The 18,296-nt window shown below is 43.1% G+C and overlaps 1 protein-coding gene across 5 annotated transcripts in view; it reads left to right on the top strand.

The window, feature by feature from the left end:
- Positions 1-18,296, top strand: part of NAALADL2 (N-acetylated alpha-linked acidic dipeptidase like 2) — a 777,627-nt gene that overhangs the window by 730,230 nt on the left and 29,101 nt on the right. For all 5 annotated transcript variants that reach the window (XM_081910933.1, XM_081910934.1, XM_081910935.1 and 2 more), the window contains one exon: positions 7,139-7,337. In XM_081910933.1, the coding sequence (XP_081767059.1) occupies positions 7,139-7,337 (199 nt within the window). The remainder of the gene's footprint in view (positions 1-7,138; positions 7,338-18,296) is intronic.

Here is an 18,296-nt window from a genome sequence, read left to right as displayed (position 1 = left end):
CCGTTGCTCGGTCCCTGCTCCTGCCCACCTAGCAGTTCGAAAGCACGTCAAAGTACAAGTAGATAAATAGGTTACCTCTGGCGGGAAGGTAAACGTTGTTTCCGTGCGCTGCTCTGGTTCGCCAGAAGCGGCTTAGTCATGCTGGCCACATGACCCAGAAGCTGTATGCTGGCTCCCTTGGCCTATAAAGTGAGATGATCACCGCAACCCCAGAGTCAGCCACAACTGGACCTAATGGTCAGGGGTCCCTTTACTTAAGCTACTGAAGTTAATGGGGCCCTTTATATGTCCGGCTGTCCTTTGTCAACATTTGTTGAATATATGTGTATATATATTTGTGTTGAATATATGCTATATATGCTATATATATGCTATATAGGCAGCCTATATATAGAAATGGGTAAACCAGTGATATTTTAGGGAGAAGGCTAGCAGGCGGGGACCATTACTTACATCATAGGAGCCTACACAACACAAAACACTATTGCTGTATGTAGGTTTTATTGCATTTGTTTTTTATCTTATATTTTGGAAATGTACATCCAGGTTTCCCCCCCTTTAATTCCCCCCCCCCAAGAGAGTGGGGCCCTAATCTATAGCTTGTTTAGCTTACACATAAATCTGGCACTGAGCAGTCCTATGCATCAGGAATGGCTATATTTTTTGGCCCGGGGACCACATTGAGGGTTGCCTACTTCTTCAGGAGCTGTATGTCAGCAGAAGGTGAGGAGCAGACTCAGCAGCAGTCTCTCTCTCTCTCTCTCTCTCTCACACACACACACACACACACACACGAGAGAGAGAGAGAGAGAGAGAGAGAGAGAGAGAGAGAGAGAGAGAGAGAGAGAGAGAGAGAGAGAGGAATTTTAGCTTCCTGGGGCAATGCTGGTGTAGAAGAAGAGGAATATTTCTTCTTAGCTCAGCCTGGGGATCAGAAAAAAACAGAGGACTGTGAAGCCCTCTTCTTATCCTTAAAAAAGGGAAACTTCTGCTTTTTAAAGGTAGAAAGAGGTTCCCAACATGTGAAGACCAAGCAATGACTGCATGGAAAAAGAACAAGCAGAAAATAGACATAGTAAGATAAGTGAATTGTATTAAAGACTGGCATATAGCATATAAATTCGTGATTCTATGAATTTGGAGCAGGAATCTTATAGGAGCGCACATGGAAACAACTATGACCAAACTTGCAATAATAATAATAATAAATTATTTGTATCCCGCCCTCCCCAGCTTTAACATAAGCAACCTACATCAAAAAAGTAACATTCAACAATCATTAGGATAGTATAAAATAATAATAATACCACCATATAAAAATTAAACAGAAATCCACTCAACATTTACAATAAATATTTTCTAAACTATAAACTATATAATCATAAATGCTACACATTTACTTAGGAGTAAGTTCCAGTGAAGTCAGTGGATCTTACACTGTGTTGAGACAACACAATAGAATTGTGTATAATTTTTAATAGAAGTCACACCAGTGACCAGTATTTAAAGCACAATCAAGGATAAATACCATTTTAGGGCCAAACTGCGAGGATGTTTCTCCCCAGCTCCTTGTAGGGCAACCACAAATGGAGAAAGGGGAAAGGGGAAAGAGCACTGAACCCCCATGGCTCTTTGGTTTGAAGACTGGCCATCTTGCTTATTTATTGCCGCAGCTCACGTTGGCAGCAGATCACTCCGGCTCGCCTCTCTCCTTGCAGCCACTAGGAAGCGGGATAATTTAATGCCGAATAAGTTGCTCGAGTTGATTTATCAGCCAGTTCTTGAAAGCTCTGTGTTAGAAATGAATGACCTTGATCTGTGTGTTTGGATGAGAGGGAGGGGAAAAAAGAAGACAGTTCTGCCTCCGGGAAGGCAAATAGAGAGACCCAGGCTCTAGGAAATAACACAGCTGGCGGTTGGCACCTACAATATGTGCAGAAGCTTTGCTCCTTCAGTGTTTGGGAGGGTCAACCTTGCCCCTAGAGCAGGAATCCCAAGCATGGTGGCCAAATGCAACCACCCCCAGGCCTCTCTATCTGTTCCCTGGGACTCTCTCTGAGCCACACCTTCTCCCCAATACTACCAAATAATACTAACAGGCCACACCCTCTCTCCAGGCCTGCTTCACAACTTCCTGAATTGCTTTTGCCTAGCTGGAATCATAGAACCGTAGGGTTGGAAGGGACCATTAGCATCATCTAGTCCACCTCCCTGTAATGCAGGAATCTTTCGCCCAACATGGGGCTTGAACCCACAACCTTCAAATTAAGGGTCTTACACTCTACCAACTGAGCTATCCTTGAACTGGGACTAACTTGCCTGGATGGATAGTGGAAAGATGGCTGTGTGCAGGACCTCTGACTTGTGCATGGCTAGAATGCAGCCTGCTGTACAAAGATAAGAGTCACAAGGTTGCAGGTTCAATCCCTGTGTGGGACAGCTGCATATTCCTGTGTTGCAGGGGGTTGGACTAGATGATCCTCAGGGTGCCTTCCAACTCTATGATTCTATTAACTATTGCCCCCTTGGCTCCACCAGCTATGGGCGTGGGCCCCCCAGGAGGTTCCCCAGGAAGGAAGGTGGCCCTTGGGCTCAGAAACGTTCCCCACCCCTGCCCTACGGGGTGAAACCTGACTAATCCAGTAGCTGCAAGAAATGTATGCCATGGGCTGCATAAATGCAAGAGCAGCGAACCCTCGTGACAACTTTTCAAACCTTAGCTTTATGAGATCAGACAAAGAAGTGGACGGTGTAATGAAACTGATCTTGGAGACAGAGGAGCTGCTGGGAATTTCATTAAACAAAATTGCAAAGTTAACAGAAATGAGAAAGCTTATCTTACTAGTATTAGTGCCATGAAAATAATCCTCCTTTCCTTGAAGTGAAGTGACTGAAACTAATGAATTAACCAAAGCTAAGGAAAATGCCAGATTAAATCAACAAGCCCTGTTGTATACTTTAAAAAAATTACAGCTGCTTGGCAGGTACTTTTTAATGACAGTGATTTCCTGCATGGGATGTTGTGTCTCTATCCCAAACCCAAGACTGAATCGTGCATCTCCCTCCTCCAGAGAGCCAGTGTGGTGTAGTGGTTAAGAGTGGTAGTCTCGTAATCTGGTGAACCGGGTTCACGTCTCTGCTCCTCCACCTGCGGCTGCTGGGTGACCTTGAGCTAGTCACACTTCTCTGAAGTCTCTCAGCCCCATTCACCTCACAGAGTGTTTGTTGTGCGGGAGGAAGGGAAAGGAGAATGTTAGCCGCTTTGAGACTCCTTCGGGCAGTGATAAAGCGGGATATCAAATCCAAACTCTTCTTCTTCTTCCACCGGTGGAATTTATGAACATGAGTTCCATGGGATATACGAAATTGCCTGATATGGAGTCAGTGAATTTCCTACACTGACTGGAAGCAGCTTTCCAGAGGTCTCAGACAGAATTTTTTTCCTATCCTTTCCTAGAGATGTAAGGAATTGAATGTGGGATATGTTGCATTCAAATCATGTGCTCTACTGCTGAGCTACAACTAATCTGCAAAGGAATAGCCCCCTGTCTTCCAGCAACAGATAGGGATTCAGTTCACCTCTAAAGGCAGGTCTATCTAATCTAAACTTTCTGAAACAACATGTTAACCAATTACAGCCATCCTTCCTAATTAGCTCTATTCTGAATTTTACGGTGCGGTTCTCCAGCCAAGTAACATGTACAAAAATGTATATACTAGGTCAAAGTGGGCCTAAAATGCATTTATTGGTGAAAATTGCATCACAGTCAGAAAAAAATGCTTTGAAAAAAGGTTCATGTTAGGAAGAAGTCACATACAAAAATGTGGTTATCGGGAGATATTTGTAGCAAAATGCTGGTGGACTGTCCAAGGACTTTTTGAAATGAATTTGCATGCAGAATTGGAAATGCAGAGGACAGAATATAATATTTGAAAAATGTGAAACTGAGAAAAACCAAAAATATACTGATTTGCTCATCCCTACAAGCAAGTCTAGAACCAGCCACCCACCCACCTAATTTCTCAGGATGTTGGGTATTAATGTTTAAGCAGTTCCTGCACCTAAATTCAACACCCAAGACAATGTTTTCTTAATTGGCTTTCATGGATGCCTTTATTTATTTATTTATTTTGCATTTCAGTATTGAGGCGATTCCGTGTTGTTGTTTTTAAAGCAATGAATTCTGTGTTGAATTTGCAATGCGTATCGTATCAAACAGCAATGGCAAATGGTGTGTGGGGGACCATTAGGATGTGTGAGACAGCTTCCTCAGGTGATAGACATTTGGGGCTGCAGTACCCCACCTGCTGCAAACAGTCTCCTAAAATAGCCCTGCTCTGTGCCCCCCACAAACCCACTTACTACCTTCCAGAATGGTGGAGGGTGTTGTCCTGTCACCTCTGTGGAAGGAAGAGTCAGCTGCCACTGTTCAGATTCTGAAAATGGAATAAGGTAATAGGTAAAAGATTAAGTCCAGTCAAAGGTGACTGTGGGGTTGCGGGCGCTCATCTTGCTTTCAGGCTGAGGGAAGAAGAAGAAGAAGAGTTTGGATTTGATATCCCGCCTTTCACTCCCCTTCAGGAGTCTCAAAGCGGCTAACATTCTCCTTTCCCTTCCTCCCCCACAACAAACACTCTGTGAGGTGAGCGGGGCTGAGAGACTTCACAGAAGTGTGACTGGCCCAAGGTCACCCAGCAGCTGCATGTGGAGGAGCGGAGACTCGAACCCGGTTTCCCAGATTACAAGACTACCGCTCTTAACCACTACACCACACTGGCTCTGGTTTTTGTCCACAGACAGCTTTCCGGGTCATGTGGCCAGCATGACTAAACTGCTTCTGGCATAGTGGGACAGAGTGATGAGTGCCAGAGCTCATAGACACACCGTTTACCTTCCCGCTGCAGCAGTACCTATTTATCTACTTGCACTGGTGTGCTTTTGAACTGCTAGGTTGGCAGAAGCTGGGACAGAGCAACGGGAGCTCGCCTGTTGCAGGGATTCGAACCGCCAACCTTCCGATCAGCAAGCCCCAAAAGCTCAGTGGTTTAGACCGCAGTGCTACCTGCTCCTCTTTGTAAATGGAATGGGGAGGAGAAGGTGCCATCTTGCCCTTCACCTCAGGGAACAAAATGTCTTGGGCAGGCCCTAGACATGGGACAGGACACTGCAAATATTAACCCTCTATATTAGCAATCCATTGTTAATCAATCAATTTTTAATTAACAATAATAAACAAAAACATGTATGAAAACAACCCCAAGTCCAATGCAAATACAGACTAGGATAACGATCGCGAGTAGAAAGACACTTTGGGAGAGGATGGTCTTTAATTGCTCCTGAAAAGACAACAAAGATGGCACTTATCTGATATGTATCAAAAGGTGGATGCTGTCATGCTTAGGCTTGCCATATTTCAAAAAGTGAAAATCCGGACACAACCGTTTTTTTGGCCAAAGTTTTTGAGCTATTTTTAAGGAAATTCACCAAAACCTACACTTCCGATATGGGTTGCCACATCTAAGTGGTTTTCTGCCCAGATGCTGTTTCCGACGACTGAATCCTGGCTGAATGTCTGGGAAATTCCACGCATATGGCAGCCCTAGCCATGCTAAATGCTTGATTCCTATGTAGTGCAGAATTGGCTTCCCAGTGAGGTGGTACCTGTAGGAGTTGTTCTTGTGTACCACACAGTGGTCAGTGGAGCATGTCAGTGGGTTAAATGATTATTCAGGTGTCCTCCTCTCAAGCTGCCTATGGCTTTGTGCAGCAGGACCAGATTTTTTTTTTTTAAAAAAAAAATCCCCTTTCCGGGATTGTCCTTCTTAAATTAATGGTTTGCATACCAGAATATCGGTCTAGTCGCTTAGCAGTCTAGCTATATGAATTGTTCTTGAGTAGTGGCTTTCAAAGACGTTAGCAAGCCTACGGCTATGTTCACCTCTGGATATAAATAGTATTATTTTAAGTGCAGTTGTGTTCCTATTATCATATCATACTGGACATGGCTGCCTTGAAGTGACAGCGACACGTGTGATTTATCCCTTGGATAAACACAGTGGTTGCAACTGGTAGGCTGTGCTATTCAGAAGTGCTTGCTAGTTTTATCTTAAACATCTTTCGACACCACTCCTAAGGAGGGAAAATTACAAATGTTATCTCACTCAAGGGGAAACAGCAACACTTTTATTATCCTGCATTTCCAATTCGTTATGCAACCCTCCCCAGCTTGAATCAGGATGAATGATCTCATCTGGTTATTTTAAGTTGTTAAATAAATACAATTGGAGGCACCAGAAAAAGGGAACTTGGGAGATGCATACCGCTGATTGCTGAATTATACGGCAGGTTTTTCATTGCACAGGCTGCATGTAACTGGATTTTATTCAAAGTCATGTTATGCCGGATGGATATTTATTCTCCAGACTTGGATTGAATGCAGTAACATTTCTCTGCGTAACCAATTGCTTTCCATAATGGGCACCAGTGGATTTTTAACGCTTGTAAATTATGCTTCTGCCCTGAAGCATTCATGTACTCAAGCTGCCTCGCTTGCTAGAGTGAAACAGGGGTAGCTACGGTATGAGTAAAATGTTTCACACTTAGTTTATCACTGGGAGGGGAAGGGGTAACTGTCCTTTAACCCAACAGTAGGCAGACGTCAGGTTCTGGTTCATGTTAATTTACAAGGCGCTTAACAACTTGAGTCTAGGATACCTTAAAGACTGCCTGGTTCCTTATAACCCTGCCCTGGCCTATCACTGAGGAGTCATTTCTGGTGGCATCCCATGGCTCAGATGGATGGCTTATAGCCACCAGGAGACAGTCCCCTCTGTGTTGAGTTTCTGGTGCTTGGCCAAGACCTTTTCATTTCAGCAGCAAGTGAGGTTCTTTCTGACTTCATGGTTAATTTTAACCAATTATCTGAATTTGGAATCTTATTGCACACTGCATAAGGACTAGGCATTAAACAGCGTGTAAATATTTGGAACAAATAAACTGCAACCCCAAAGGCCCACCAGTCAGAGACAAGTGGTTAAGTGTGACTCAGAAGTGTGTTCTACCGCAAGTGAGCATGTGGATCTGCCAGTCAGCCTCAACACATTTTTACCCATAGTGTGTTTCTCTTACTGCTCTCAGATGAACATCTGAATCTTGACCGCTTGCTGACAATGGCCAACGCCCTGAGGGAAAGTGCCCAGTTGTTCCAGTCAGATGAGATGCGTCCAGCAAACGACCCGAAGGAGAGAGCTCCCACCCGAATAAGAATGCTGAACGACGTCTTGCAAAGCCTCGAGAGGAACTTCTTAGTTCCACAGGTCCCTCCGGGATTTTACAGGTAAAAGATTCTCTCCACTCATTTGCACCCACCGCTATGGTAATCTTGTTTGTTTTGGCTTTCAGAGCTGCCTTGTCATGCTAGCGTATCTCAGCGAGAAGGCAAGATAAAAGCTCATTTTTCACATTTTCCTAAACAAGAATAATCCTTTCAGGGGAAAAAAATATGGCGGGGGAATGAAATTGAAATTAAAGTCGTGTCATGGGAAGAGGTGTGATTAGAATGCAATTTGTAACATTTCTGTCGTGGCATCAGTGCTGAGCAGATATACTCCACTAAAGAAACCCAAGGCTTCATGACAGTCTTTTGGAGCAACATAAGGCTTCTCTTGATGGATTTAACCAAATAGTCGATAGATACTACTTGTCATCACAGCTGTGTTTTCCCTCTGCTCTCAGATACAATATCCTTCTGGGAACTGCAGGTGCTACTGCAGGTGCTACTCCAGCTTTCAGGATTGTCTTATGTTCACTTTATTCTCCCCACCAGCTTTGCCTCAGCAGATACACATAGGCAAGTCATATGTAGGACATGGCTTTGTATTTTACCTTTGTTAGACACTTTGAGCAGCATTGGGTGGAAAGGCAGGATACAAATACAAATTAACAAAGTGCAAATGTGTGTGTGTGTGTGTGTTATGGGCATTTGGCCATTGTATGGTTAAAAACCATAAGGGACGCAGGTGGCGCCTGTTGGTTTCTGCTTTCTTCTCTGTGCAGCGAAGTGCTTGTCACGAGACAGGTTGTTTACATTCCACAGTCTGTACTGTTGGGTTTCTCACGGGAACGGGAGACTGGATGTGACGTACACTGGTTTCCTGTTTTTCACTGTTCTTTGCAGTTTCAGTTTGTGATTCTCTCCGTGCCTTAGAGGAGAGATGACGCTTTCTCTGCTCCGGCAGAGGGAAAATGTTTTTCTGTAACTTACCAGCTTTGAACTGTAAATAAAGTAGTATAGAGCATGTTGGCATATACTTCTCATCATTCCGCTGTGCACTGGACACTGCTTATCTCCAACATTTGGTTATGGGCCCAGAAAAATGCAGTGTTTTGAGGATGGGCTTCAGAAGTCGAGCTCCTGGCAAAGGAACAAAGGAGCAAGAGACGAAGTGCCGGCAGAGGATCGGAACAGCGGCAGAGGCACGGATCGCAAGGTATCTGCTCTGCGCGTCAAAATGATTGATGAAGGTATGTGCTACTGCTCCGGGCAGCCTGCCAGCTTCTAATTAATGGCTTTATGGCTGGACTTTGAACTTTTAAAGCCGTTTTCCACGGCACAAGCGTAGTGGCTTGGATGGCTGGGAAAGTGAAAGTAACTTTTACAAATGCTGCAGTTTCAAAGCAGCTGCAGATGTGACGCAGCAAGATTTAAGGGCAGTAGAGAAAGCACTTGGGGACTTTCGCTTTTGAGCTTGCTTTTGGAATGCAGTTTGAAGCAGCTGCAGATAAGCAAAGCAAATAAACAGAAGAGCAGCACAGGCAAGGCAGAGGCTGTTTAGAATTTGCCTTTGGATTGAAGCAGCTGTACACAGAAGCAGCGTGTACACAGCAGCTTGATTTAAAGCGGCAGTGATGATGCAGGAGGCAATTGCCACAGTCATGATGGCTAGCTGCAGAAGGCTGGATGAGGCAAGTGGGGAATTTGATACCACTGATCAGCCATATGCTCAACTCACAGTAGCTTGTGATACTGCCATGATTCAGAATGAAGCAGATCGGCGGGGTGATAGCTGCATGGGAAATGGGGAGGCTTCACAGACGTCATCCCATAGTGCAGTGGAACCACCAGATGGCGCCAAAGCTTTGAAGGCAGTGAAATGCTACTCGTGTGGACGTCTAGGCCATATGAAGAGGGAATGCAAATATCCCAGGGCCAAGACAGAGCAGCGCAGCGAAAGCTCATCGCGTGGAAAAGGCCAGAGCAAAGGCAAAGGTCCGGTGTCCAGGACAACGCAGCACAAGGCAATGGTCTCACGCTACGCTCCAGAGGTTGCAGAGGTTGCAGAGGTCCAGAAGACGTCTAGATCTTTCTTCGTTGTTGATTCAGCGGCAACGCATCACATGTGCAACGATAAGCGACTGTTCGTGTCTTTTACACCGCAGGAAGGTGCGATTCACCAGGCGGATGACCACACAATTCCCAGTAAAGGCTACGGAACTGTTGTTCTTCACAGTTTGGACTTATCGATACAGGATGTTCTTTATGTGCCGGATGCGAAACATAATCTGCTCAGCGTTGGACAGCTGATTGAGAAGAAGATTGACGTTTCCTTTAAGAACAATAGATGCATCATCACCAAGAAAAATGATTATCAATTGTATGCTGAATATGTTGATCGTTTGTTTCTTTTGTATTATGATGATGTTGTGCAGGATGACACTTGTTGCATTGCAGGTTCTAACAAAAGTTTGCATGCAGAATGTATTCATGATTTTCACAGGAAATTTGGTCATTTGCATTTTGAGGCAGTATCTAAAATGCCTGCCTTGGTTGAAGGTATGACTATTAAACCCTGCAGGTACCACATGAAGTGCAAAGCATGCGCAGCAAACAAGGTAAAAATGGCTGCGAAAGGTAAGGTGTCTAGTAGGCAAGCTACAGAACCATACCAAATTATTCATGCTGATTTGGTTGGACCACTAGCGCCCTCTTTGGGTGGGAATAGGTACTTCATGGTTCTTATTGATGCATTTTCCAGGTATATTTATGTGTACAATCTCAAGCAGAAATCAGAGGCTTTTCCTAGGTTCAAGGAATTCTGTGCTTGGTTGGATAATGTGCATGGAAAGAAAATAAAGACTCTTTTCTCTGATCGCGGGGGAGAATTCACTTCTCAGCAGTTTGAAGCTTTTCTGGCTGAGAAAGGAATTCAACACGATTTGTCTAGTCCTCGCTTGCCATGGCAGAATGGACTTGCGGAACGGGCAAATCAGACATTGCTTCAAGGGTTAAAAACCTTGCTGCATGATGCAAATCTTCCAGAGAGTTATTGGGCCGAAGCTCTCTCATGTTTCACTTACAGTTATAATCGCAGGTTATCTTCAGCGATTGGTTGTACCCCCTATGAGAAGATGTTTGGCAAGAAGCCTTACATCAAACACATGAAAATTTTTGGTTCTGACATGTGGTTTCACTCACCACAACACTCAAAGTTAGACAAGCGTGGATTGCATGGTATCTTTCTAGGTTATCAGAAAGGGTCTTACAGAATAATGATGACTGACTCTAAGGAAATTAAGCTCACAAGAAGTGTTGAGTACAATGCCAAGTGGGGGGAGAATGTGGGAATTTTCCAATGTTATCCTGATGACAGTGATGAGACTGAGGATAGTCAAAAGCAACCGCAACAACCCACACCCACTGATGAAGGTTCTGATTCTGAGTCTGAAACTGAATCAGATGATTCAGAGGATTTCAAGAGTGCGAAAGCCTCTATGCGACCCTCTGAAAGCTCTGATCAAGAATTGGAGGAACCATTGTTCACAATAGGTCACTTTTCTCCTAAGAAGGAAGAGGAGAGTGTTGAAGACTTAAGGCTAATTCGTAGGTCACAGAGAGCCACAAAAGGCAGACCTCCAAAGAGATTTGCTGATGAGTTTGCTAAGATAGCAGTAACAGCTGTTAAAAGCTCCAAGAAGGTTTTTGAACCTTCAAGTTTCCAAGAAATCCAGGATTTGGATTCAAAGGAAGCTGAGCCATGGTTAAATGCCATGAAGGCTGAGCTTGATTCCTTGGAAAGGAACAAAACATGGGAACTAGTTCCAGTAGTTCCAGGAATGAAATTGCTTGGAAGCAAATGGGTCTTCAAAGCGAAGACTGATCAAAATGGCAAGATAGTCAGACACAAAGCCAGATTGGTAGCCAGAGGATTTGCACAGGTACCAGGTGAAGACTATCACGAGACCTACTCACCCACAGTGAGGTATGAGAGCATTAGGCTTATGCTCAAGCTAGCTGCAGAGGAAAATCTGCACATTAGTCACCATGATGTGAATACAGCTTTTCTGTATGGATCTCTAGGTGAATCACTTTATATGCTTCCACCTCATGGCGTACAGGTAAAACAGGGATTTGTTTGTGCTCTGAAAAAGTCGATTTATGGTCTCAAACAAAGTGCACGGTGTTGGCACACAAAACTCACTGAAGTGTTGTTTTCTCTAGGTTTTAAGCAGGGGAAAGCTGATCCATGTGTGTTTGTCAAAGAGGAGGGGCAAAAGAAACTGTATTGTTTGTTTTATGTTGATGATCTTTTATTCTTTTGGAAAGATGTCACAATGTACAATAACGCCCTAGCTCAACTCAAAGAGCACTTTGACATGAAAGATCTTGGTGAGGTAAACAACTACCTATCTCTGGAAATAGAGAGAGATCAAGATGGTAACATTCTAGTACACCAGTCACGGAAAATTGCTGATGTGTTAAGCAAGCTAAACCTGATGGATGCTAACCCTGTGGACACACCAATGATAACAGGTTATCAGGTAGATGACACTGAAGAAGCATTTTCTGACACTACACTGTACAGAAGTGTGCTAGGCAAGCTAAACTTCATTGCTAGATGTTCAAGACCAGACATTGCTGTTAGCTGTAATTTGCTAAGCAGACAAGTCAACAATCCTACTGTTAAGGATTGGAAAGCTCTGAAACGCATAGCGCGGTATTTGAAAGGCACTATGCATTACAGACTGAGATTTAACAATCAGAAGTCTGGTGGTCTTGAGATATTTGCAGATGCAAGTTTTGGAAGTGACTCTACAGACAGGAAAAGTACGTCTGGAGTTTGCTATAAGTACAATCAGGGTCTATTTGATTGGTCATGCAAGAAGCAAACAACAGTTAGCTTAAGTACTTGTGAAGCTGAACTGAATGCACTGTCTTATTCACTTAAAGATTGTGAATGGTTGTTACAATTGTGCAAAGACATGGAAATTCCCGTCAAATGTCCAATCCAGGTTTACCAGGACAACAAAGCATGTTTGGCTTTGCTGAATTCTGAAGGTTGTAAGCAAAGCACGAAGCACTTGCAATTGAAGGTGCAACATGCTAGGGAACGTATTCAGAAGGGACTCGTAACGGTGTCCTATATGCCAGGTAATGAAATTCCTGCTGATGTATTGTCCAAAATTGTATCAAGGGATCAACACTGTACCTATGTGCAGAAGTTGGGTTTGTACTGATATTGTACGAACACGCTGCCCAGAGATGTTCACAGAAAGGGGGAGGATGTTGGTTTCTGCTTTCTTCTCTGTGCAGCGAAGTGCTTGTCACGAGACAGGTTGTTTACATTCCACAGTCTGTACTGTTGGGTTTCTCACGGGAACGGGAGACTGGATGTGACGTACACTGGTTTCCTGTTTTTCACTGTTCTTTGCAGTTTCAGTTTGTGATTCTCTCCATGCCTTAGAGGAGAGATGACGCTTTCTCTGCTCCGGCAGAGGGAAAATGTTTTTCTGTAACTTACCAGCTTTGAACTGTAAATAAAGTAGTATAGAGCATGTTGGCATATACTTCTCATCATTCCGCTGTGCACTGGACACTGCTTATCTCCAACAGCGCCGGGGTCTAAACCACTGAGCCTCTTGGGCTTGCTGATCAGAAGGTTGGTGGTTCAAATCCCCATGATGGGGTGAGCTCCCGTTGCTCGGTCCCAGCTCCTGTCAACCCAGCAGTTCGAAAGCACACCAAAAATTGCAAGTAGATAAATAGGTACCACTCTGGCAGGAAGGTAAATGGCGTTTCCATCCACTGCTCTAGTTTCAGTGTTCCGTTGCACTAGAAGCAGCTTAGTCATGCTGGCCATGTGACCCGGAAAACTGTCTGCAAACAAACACCAGCTCCCTTGGCCTGTAAAGCGAGATGAACGCCACAACCCCAGAGTCATCTGTGACTGGACTTAACTGTCAGGGGTCCTTTACGTTTACCTATGGTTAAAAAAGCACACATTTACATTTACATATCTTCATTTTGTGTGTGTATGCTCCTATTTCTTAGCAGATCCATTTTGCTATTGTGGTGAATCACCATTACTTAGGAATAAATAGTTCTATAAATATGTCGTGTCAGATTAAATACTGCCTTGCTTCTTTTTTGCATTTCAAGAAGTGGGGGGAATGTATGGCTGGGGGGTTGCACTCCCAGGCAGTGCCTTCCCCTGGCTGTCATTTTTATTTTTCCAACAATGAGCCTAGGACCAGGGGTGGAGAAATGGGTCCAGATAATTATCTCGTCCACCCACTGTAGCACTGGCCATCTGTCAATCACCTGATATCTCTATGGCAGACATAGCAGGAACATGTAAAACATACCAAAGAGTTCATAAATTGAAAATGCTGTATAATGGGTGACTCTTAATAGCACCCGCCTGGGCATGATGTAATGGAGAGGTGTCTTGTTTTCCCCAATAGGGATAAAATCAGCACCAGGGAAGTCAATGCTGTGTGGATTAAACTACCTTTCTGCCAGAGTCACTGCCCCAGTCTACTTTAAACCCTTTGCAGCAACTACTTTTAAGATGTTTTAAATGTATATACAATGTGGAACAATTCAACTATAGATCTTCTGAGTCATCTGTATTCTAGCCTTAACAGCATGCACATAACAATGAGATTCAGATCCACAGCCACAAACTATGTATGTCTTAGAGAAGCCATGGGGGAGGGTTTCTGAACACCAATATGCACACAATACTGATCATGGGAATAATAATACTGATATACCTTTCCCAGTTGTAAGAACTATGGAGATGATGTGGTATGAACAACCATGAAAAACCCTGAATATATATATATATATATATATATATATATATATATATATATATATATATATATATATATATATATAAAATCATTTCATTAATAATTTCAGAGGCCATAAAGTATTTATGGGAGAAAACACCCTTCGTTTTATTTCTCTTGTAATTCTGAAAACTTACCAAATAGCCCTGCATTTCTATTTGCACAAAACGTGTGATCTGTTGAGTCTAATAAGAGTTGGCAGTGCATTTTGTATATTTCAGATTGGGGTTTACCTTTTTTAAAAAACCAAACAAAACAATTTTGGTAAAGCAAACAAGGAAGAATAGGTGGGGGGGGGAGAGAAATCTCTCTCCCACAGTAGAGACCTTGTTTTGCACTGTGTTTCAGCCCGAAGTAGAGATTTACGAGTGAGTTATAAACCTCTGAAATAGTGGTTTATAATGGAAACGCTGGCAGACCTTTAACTATAGCAGCACAAACAGTGCTGCAATAAATACTCGACTTCATCTGTAAACAGAAATTTAGGATGCAGTTTGCAGCCTTGACCTTCAGGCTCCAACTGTGTTTAGATAATTAAGATTCCATAAATACTGTAATTTATTGCCTTCTGAAGGAAGAATATGTGCCCATAATAAAGCACATATTCTCCGGGGTGGGAGGTGGGGGATGAGGATTGCTTCCTGTATATTCATTGGGACTTATGTTCTCCAGTTCAGTCACAGTGCTTGACAAAAGTGTAGGCATTGTTTCTCAATCACCATCAGCAAGCCTAGTCGCCATCATCTGTTTCCAGCATCATGGAACTGCCACTTTTAGTTCAGACAGCAAATCCATTTGAGAAAGAAGGAAAGATTTGAGAAAGAAGGAAGATTTGGTTTGGTGCAATGCTGGATTTGCTGCATCAGTGATGACCAGAAGACAGTATTTTGTCTTCCTTTGGCTAATTCACTGGAATTATTTATTTAGCTAAACGGTTTATACGCTGCTTAACTACAGTAGTCTCTAAATGGTTTACAAAGATAAAATACCAAAATTTAAAAAAAATAGTTAAAACTATAAAACTGAAGTACAATTAAAATGCCTGCTGGTGATGGAGGTTCAGTAGGAAGGTCAGAGCATGTTTGACCTTGACCGGAAGGGAGGTTCATAAAATTGGACCCACAATTGGTCACCCCAGTTTGTGGTGGATAGGGGCTGTGTATCTGAGCCACGTAGAACCACTAACAGCGACTCCCCTGAATATGTCAGTGATTGGGCAGGGATATAAGGAGTTAGGTGGTCTTGAGGGTATCTTGGACCCAAATTGTTAAGGGCCTTGTAAATTAATACAAGAAACCTGAACCTGGTTTGGTAGTGTATAAGCAGCCATTGCACTAGAATTATATGCTGGCCATAGTCTGCCTCCATCAGTGGTCTAGCTGCAGTGTTTTGCACCAGCTGGAGCCTCTGGGCCAGGCCCAAGAAAGGGTTATCACTTTTGTTCTGGATTTTTTTTTCATCTGGTGCTGAAGTGACTTCAGAGCAATCCATTACAATCTAATCCAGGCTAACAGAATGGTCCCTCTGGAATTTGGCACACATGCGCACTTGCACACACATATACATGAATTTGTAAATATGTGCTTGGCTTAAATATATGACCTTTCATGCACCCTTTCAAACACATGCATTTGGAGAGGACCCCTAATTTGCCAGGGAGAGAGAGAGAGAAGACCTCAAATACAGGACAAATTGTATCAGTACAGGATGCATCATTTCATATTGTTTTATATTGAAATACAGGACAATCCTGTATTATACAGGACCAGTGACAACCCTTCCAAGTATCCAGAAGATACTTCCATATGGTTGGCTCCCACCTGGCTCCTGCAATAGTTACAGTACTTCTCAAATCAATATTGCTCCACCGGTATGTCAGTTGTGCAGCCAATGTGATTATTCCAAACAGGCCCTCGGTTATTGTAAAGTTAAGATGAATCAATCTGGATGTGAGGTAAAAGAGTACTTCCATGCAGTACTCCCATGCAGAGCTCCCGTTGCTTGGTCCCAGCTCCTGCCAACCTAACAGTTTAAAAGCACACCAGTGCAATTAGATAAATAGGTACCGCGATGGCGGGAAGGTAAATGGCGTTTCTGTGCATTCTGGTTTCCGTCATGGTGTCCCATTGCGCCAGAAGCGGTTTAGTCATGCTGGCCACATGACCAGGAAAGCACTGTGGACAAACTGAGGACAAATGGACAAACTCTGTGGGCAAACTTTTACCTTAGTCTATTTTGAAATGCCTTGGTGCCAAAGTAACTCAATGAGATCTGGCTAATAAGCCATAAATGCTGGAAGTCAATATCAGGCAGTCAGCACAGGGGACCACAGTGTGGAGAGAGCTCAAGAGGCCTAATTCCTACTGAGGGAATCAACCTGTGTCTAGGTAACGGGCAGGTGAATCTGCCAGTTTTGGTTTCTCATCCCATCCCTGAATCTCTAATTCAGTTAGGAAATATGTTACTTGTTAGCATTTCACTCCTCCGTTGCTGATGTGTAATTGTTACATCTCATGTCTGTATTTACTGTACTATCCCTTTAAGCAAAACTAAGCAGGACTCTGGGGAAATGGGGGGAAAATGGGGGCTTCTGAAGCAATTGAGAAGGAGTTCTAGAACTTCTAGAGTTTTCTTTCAGGCCTCTGTTAAATTGAGTGAATAATTCTCTCAGAAAATAAAAGTTAACTTGTTCACCGGAGTTTAACTGGACCAGGAATCTTAAACTAATTAATGAATACATAACTATAGAAGAGCCTTTGTTTGCTACTGTATTTTGCTGCTGTTAATAATTTAAAAAGACAGTGCAACAGAAAGGCACCAGAATTTCACCCCATATATATATAAAGAGAAAGAGAGAATAAGTTTATGTTGTATTCCAAATTACAATCAACATTTTTCAACATTTTCCAACATTTTCCAACATTTCCCCCCACTCTTGGCCATTGTGCCTTTACATCTCCTAAGAATGTGACAGGGGAAAAGTTTAGCTGGAAACATTCAAATCCACCCTATTCCTATTTTATTTATTTCTTGCATTGTTCAACCACTCTTTCTTAAACAAGTGATCCCAGGGCACAATGCATCGCATCTAAAATCAAAGTGACAACAAAAGCATTGTTCCAATAAAAGCTTTAGAGCAATATAAAATCAATTAACTCTTCCAAAAGTCAGTTGCAATGGTGTCTTCACAGGCCTGACTTACAGGCTGAATGTCTCTCTGATGGAACTTGTTTTGTTTGCTTGCTTCAAGTAGGCGTGAGTTTCATCTAGCCTTTTGTGCATGTTGTTGTTATTATTATGTACTCATGAATTTCCAATTTTTCCCCCATGGATGTTCTTCTGAGGTCTACTTTCCCCTTAAATGAATCCAAGTCTTATTAGCCGTTTTCACTGACATATTGGCAGACTGGAGCTTCCAAGAATTCTTGGCCACGTTTCTTACCTGATTCCACAAAGTGTGTGTTTTCTGTGGGTTGACACTGTTTCCTTGCCTGGAGACAAGGTGACCTGGCATACTCTGAAAAGAATGCTTGGTCTGTGAATTAAGGAGAAGTACATTAGCAAAATAAGGAAAAACATGTCACCTCAATCCCAACCATTTGAACCTTACATACTTTCCTCTGGTGCCATCACTGCACTCCTAAACTATCCTGTTTGATGTTGCATTGTAATCCTTGATCCTGGCAATTAGGATGTGGCTGTTGATCAGTCCCATTCTAGACTGGCTGCAAGTGGCAAGTCGTGCATTTGATGGACTCCCAAGTCTGAGGAAAGGCTATATCCCCAATACTTCCAACTCCATCCATACTCAGCACTCCTCAGGTGTGCTGCATGGTAGGTGGGATATGGAGGCAGCCAAATGGACAGAAAGAAATGGGTAGACGGGTGAACATCGTCTTCCCTCTGGAAGATTTAAAGATATGTTAAGAGTGTTCAGATTGCTCCAATTTATGGTTGAGCATAGCAGAGGAAGCAGTCTCACGCAACACAATCCTGCATTTGTCTACTCAAATGTATGCTTCCTTGACTTATAGGCAACTTACACTCAGGTAGATGTGTGCAGAATTTCATCCTAAGTTATGTAGTATGGGTGGTTGATGATTACGATTCATTTGTTAGTAGTCACATATTATTCTCCTTTCACAAGCTTCTTAAAGTGATG

This window comes from Podarcis melisellensis (genome assembly GCF_964234715.1).
Source record: "Podarcis melisellensis genome assembly, chromosome: 5".
Lineage (NCBI taxonomy): Eukaryota > Metazoa > Chordata > Lepidosauria > Squamata > Lacertidae > Podarcis > Podarcis melisellensis.
This window is presented reverse-complemented; position numbering and strand designations above follow the sequence as displayed.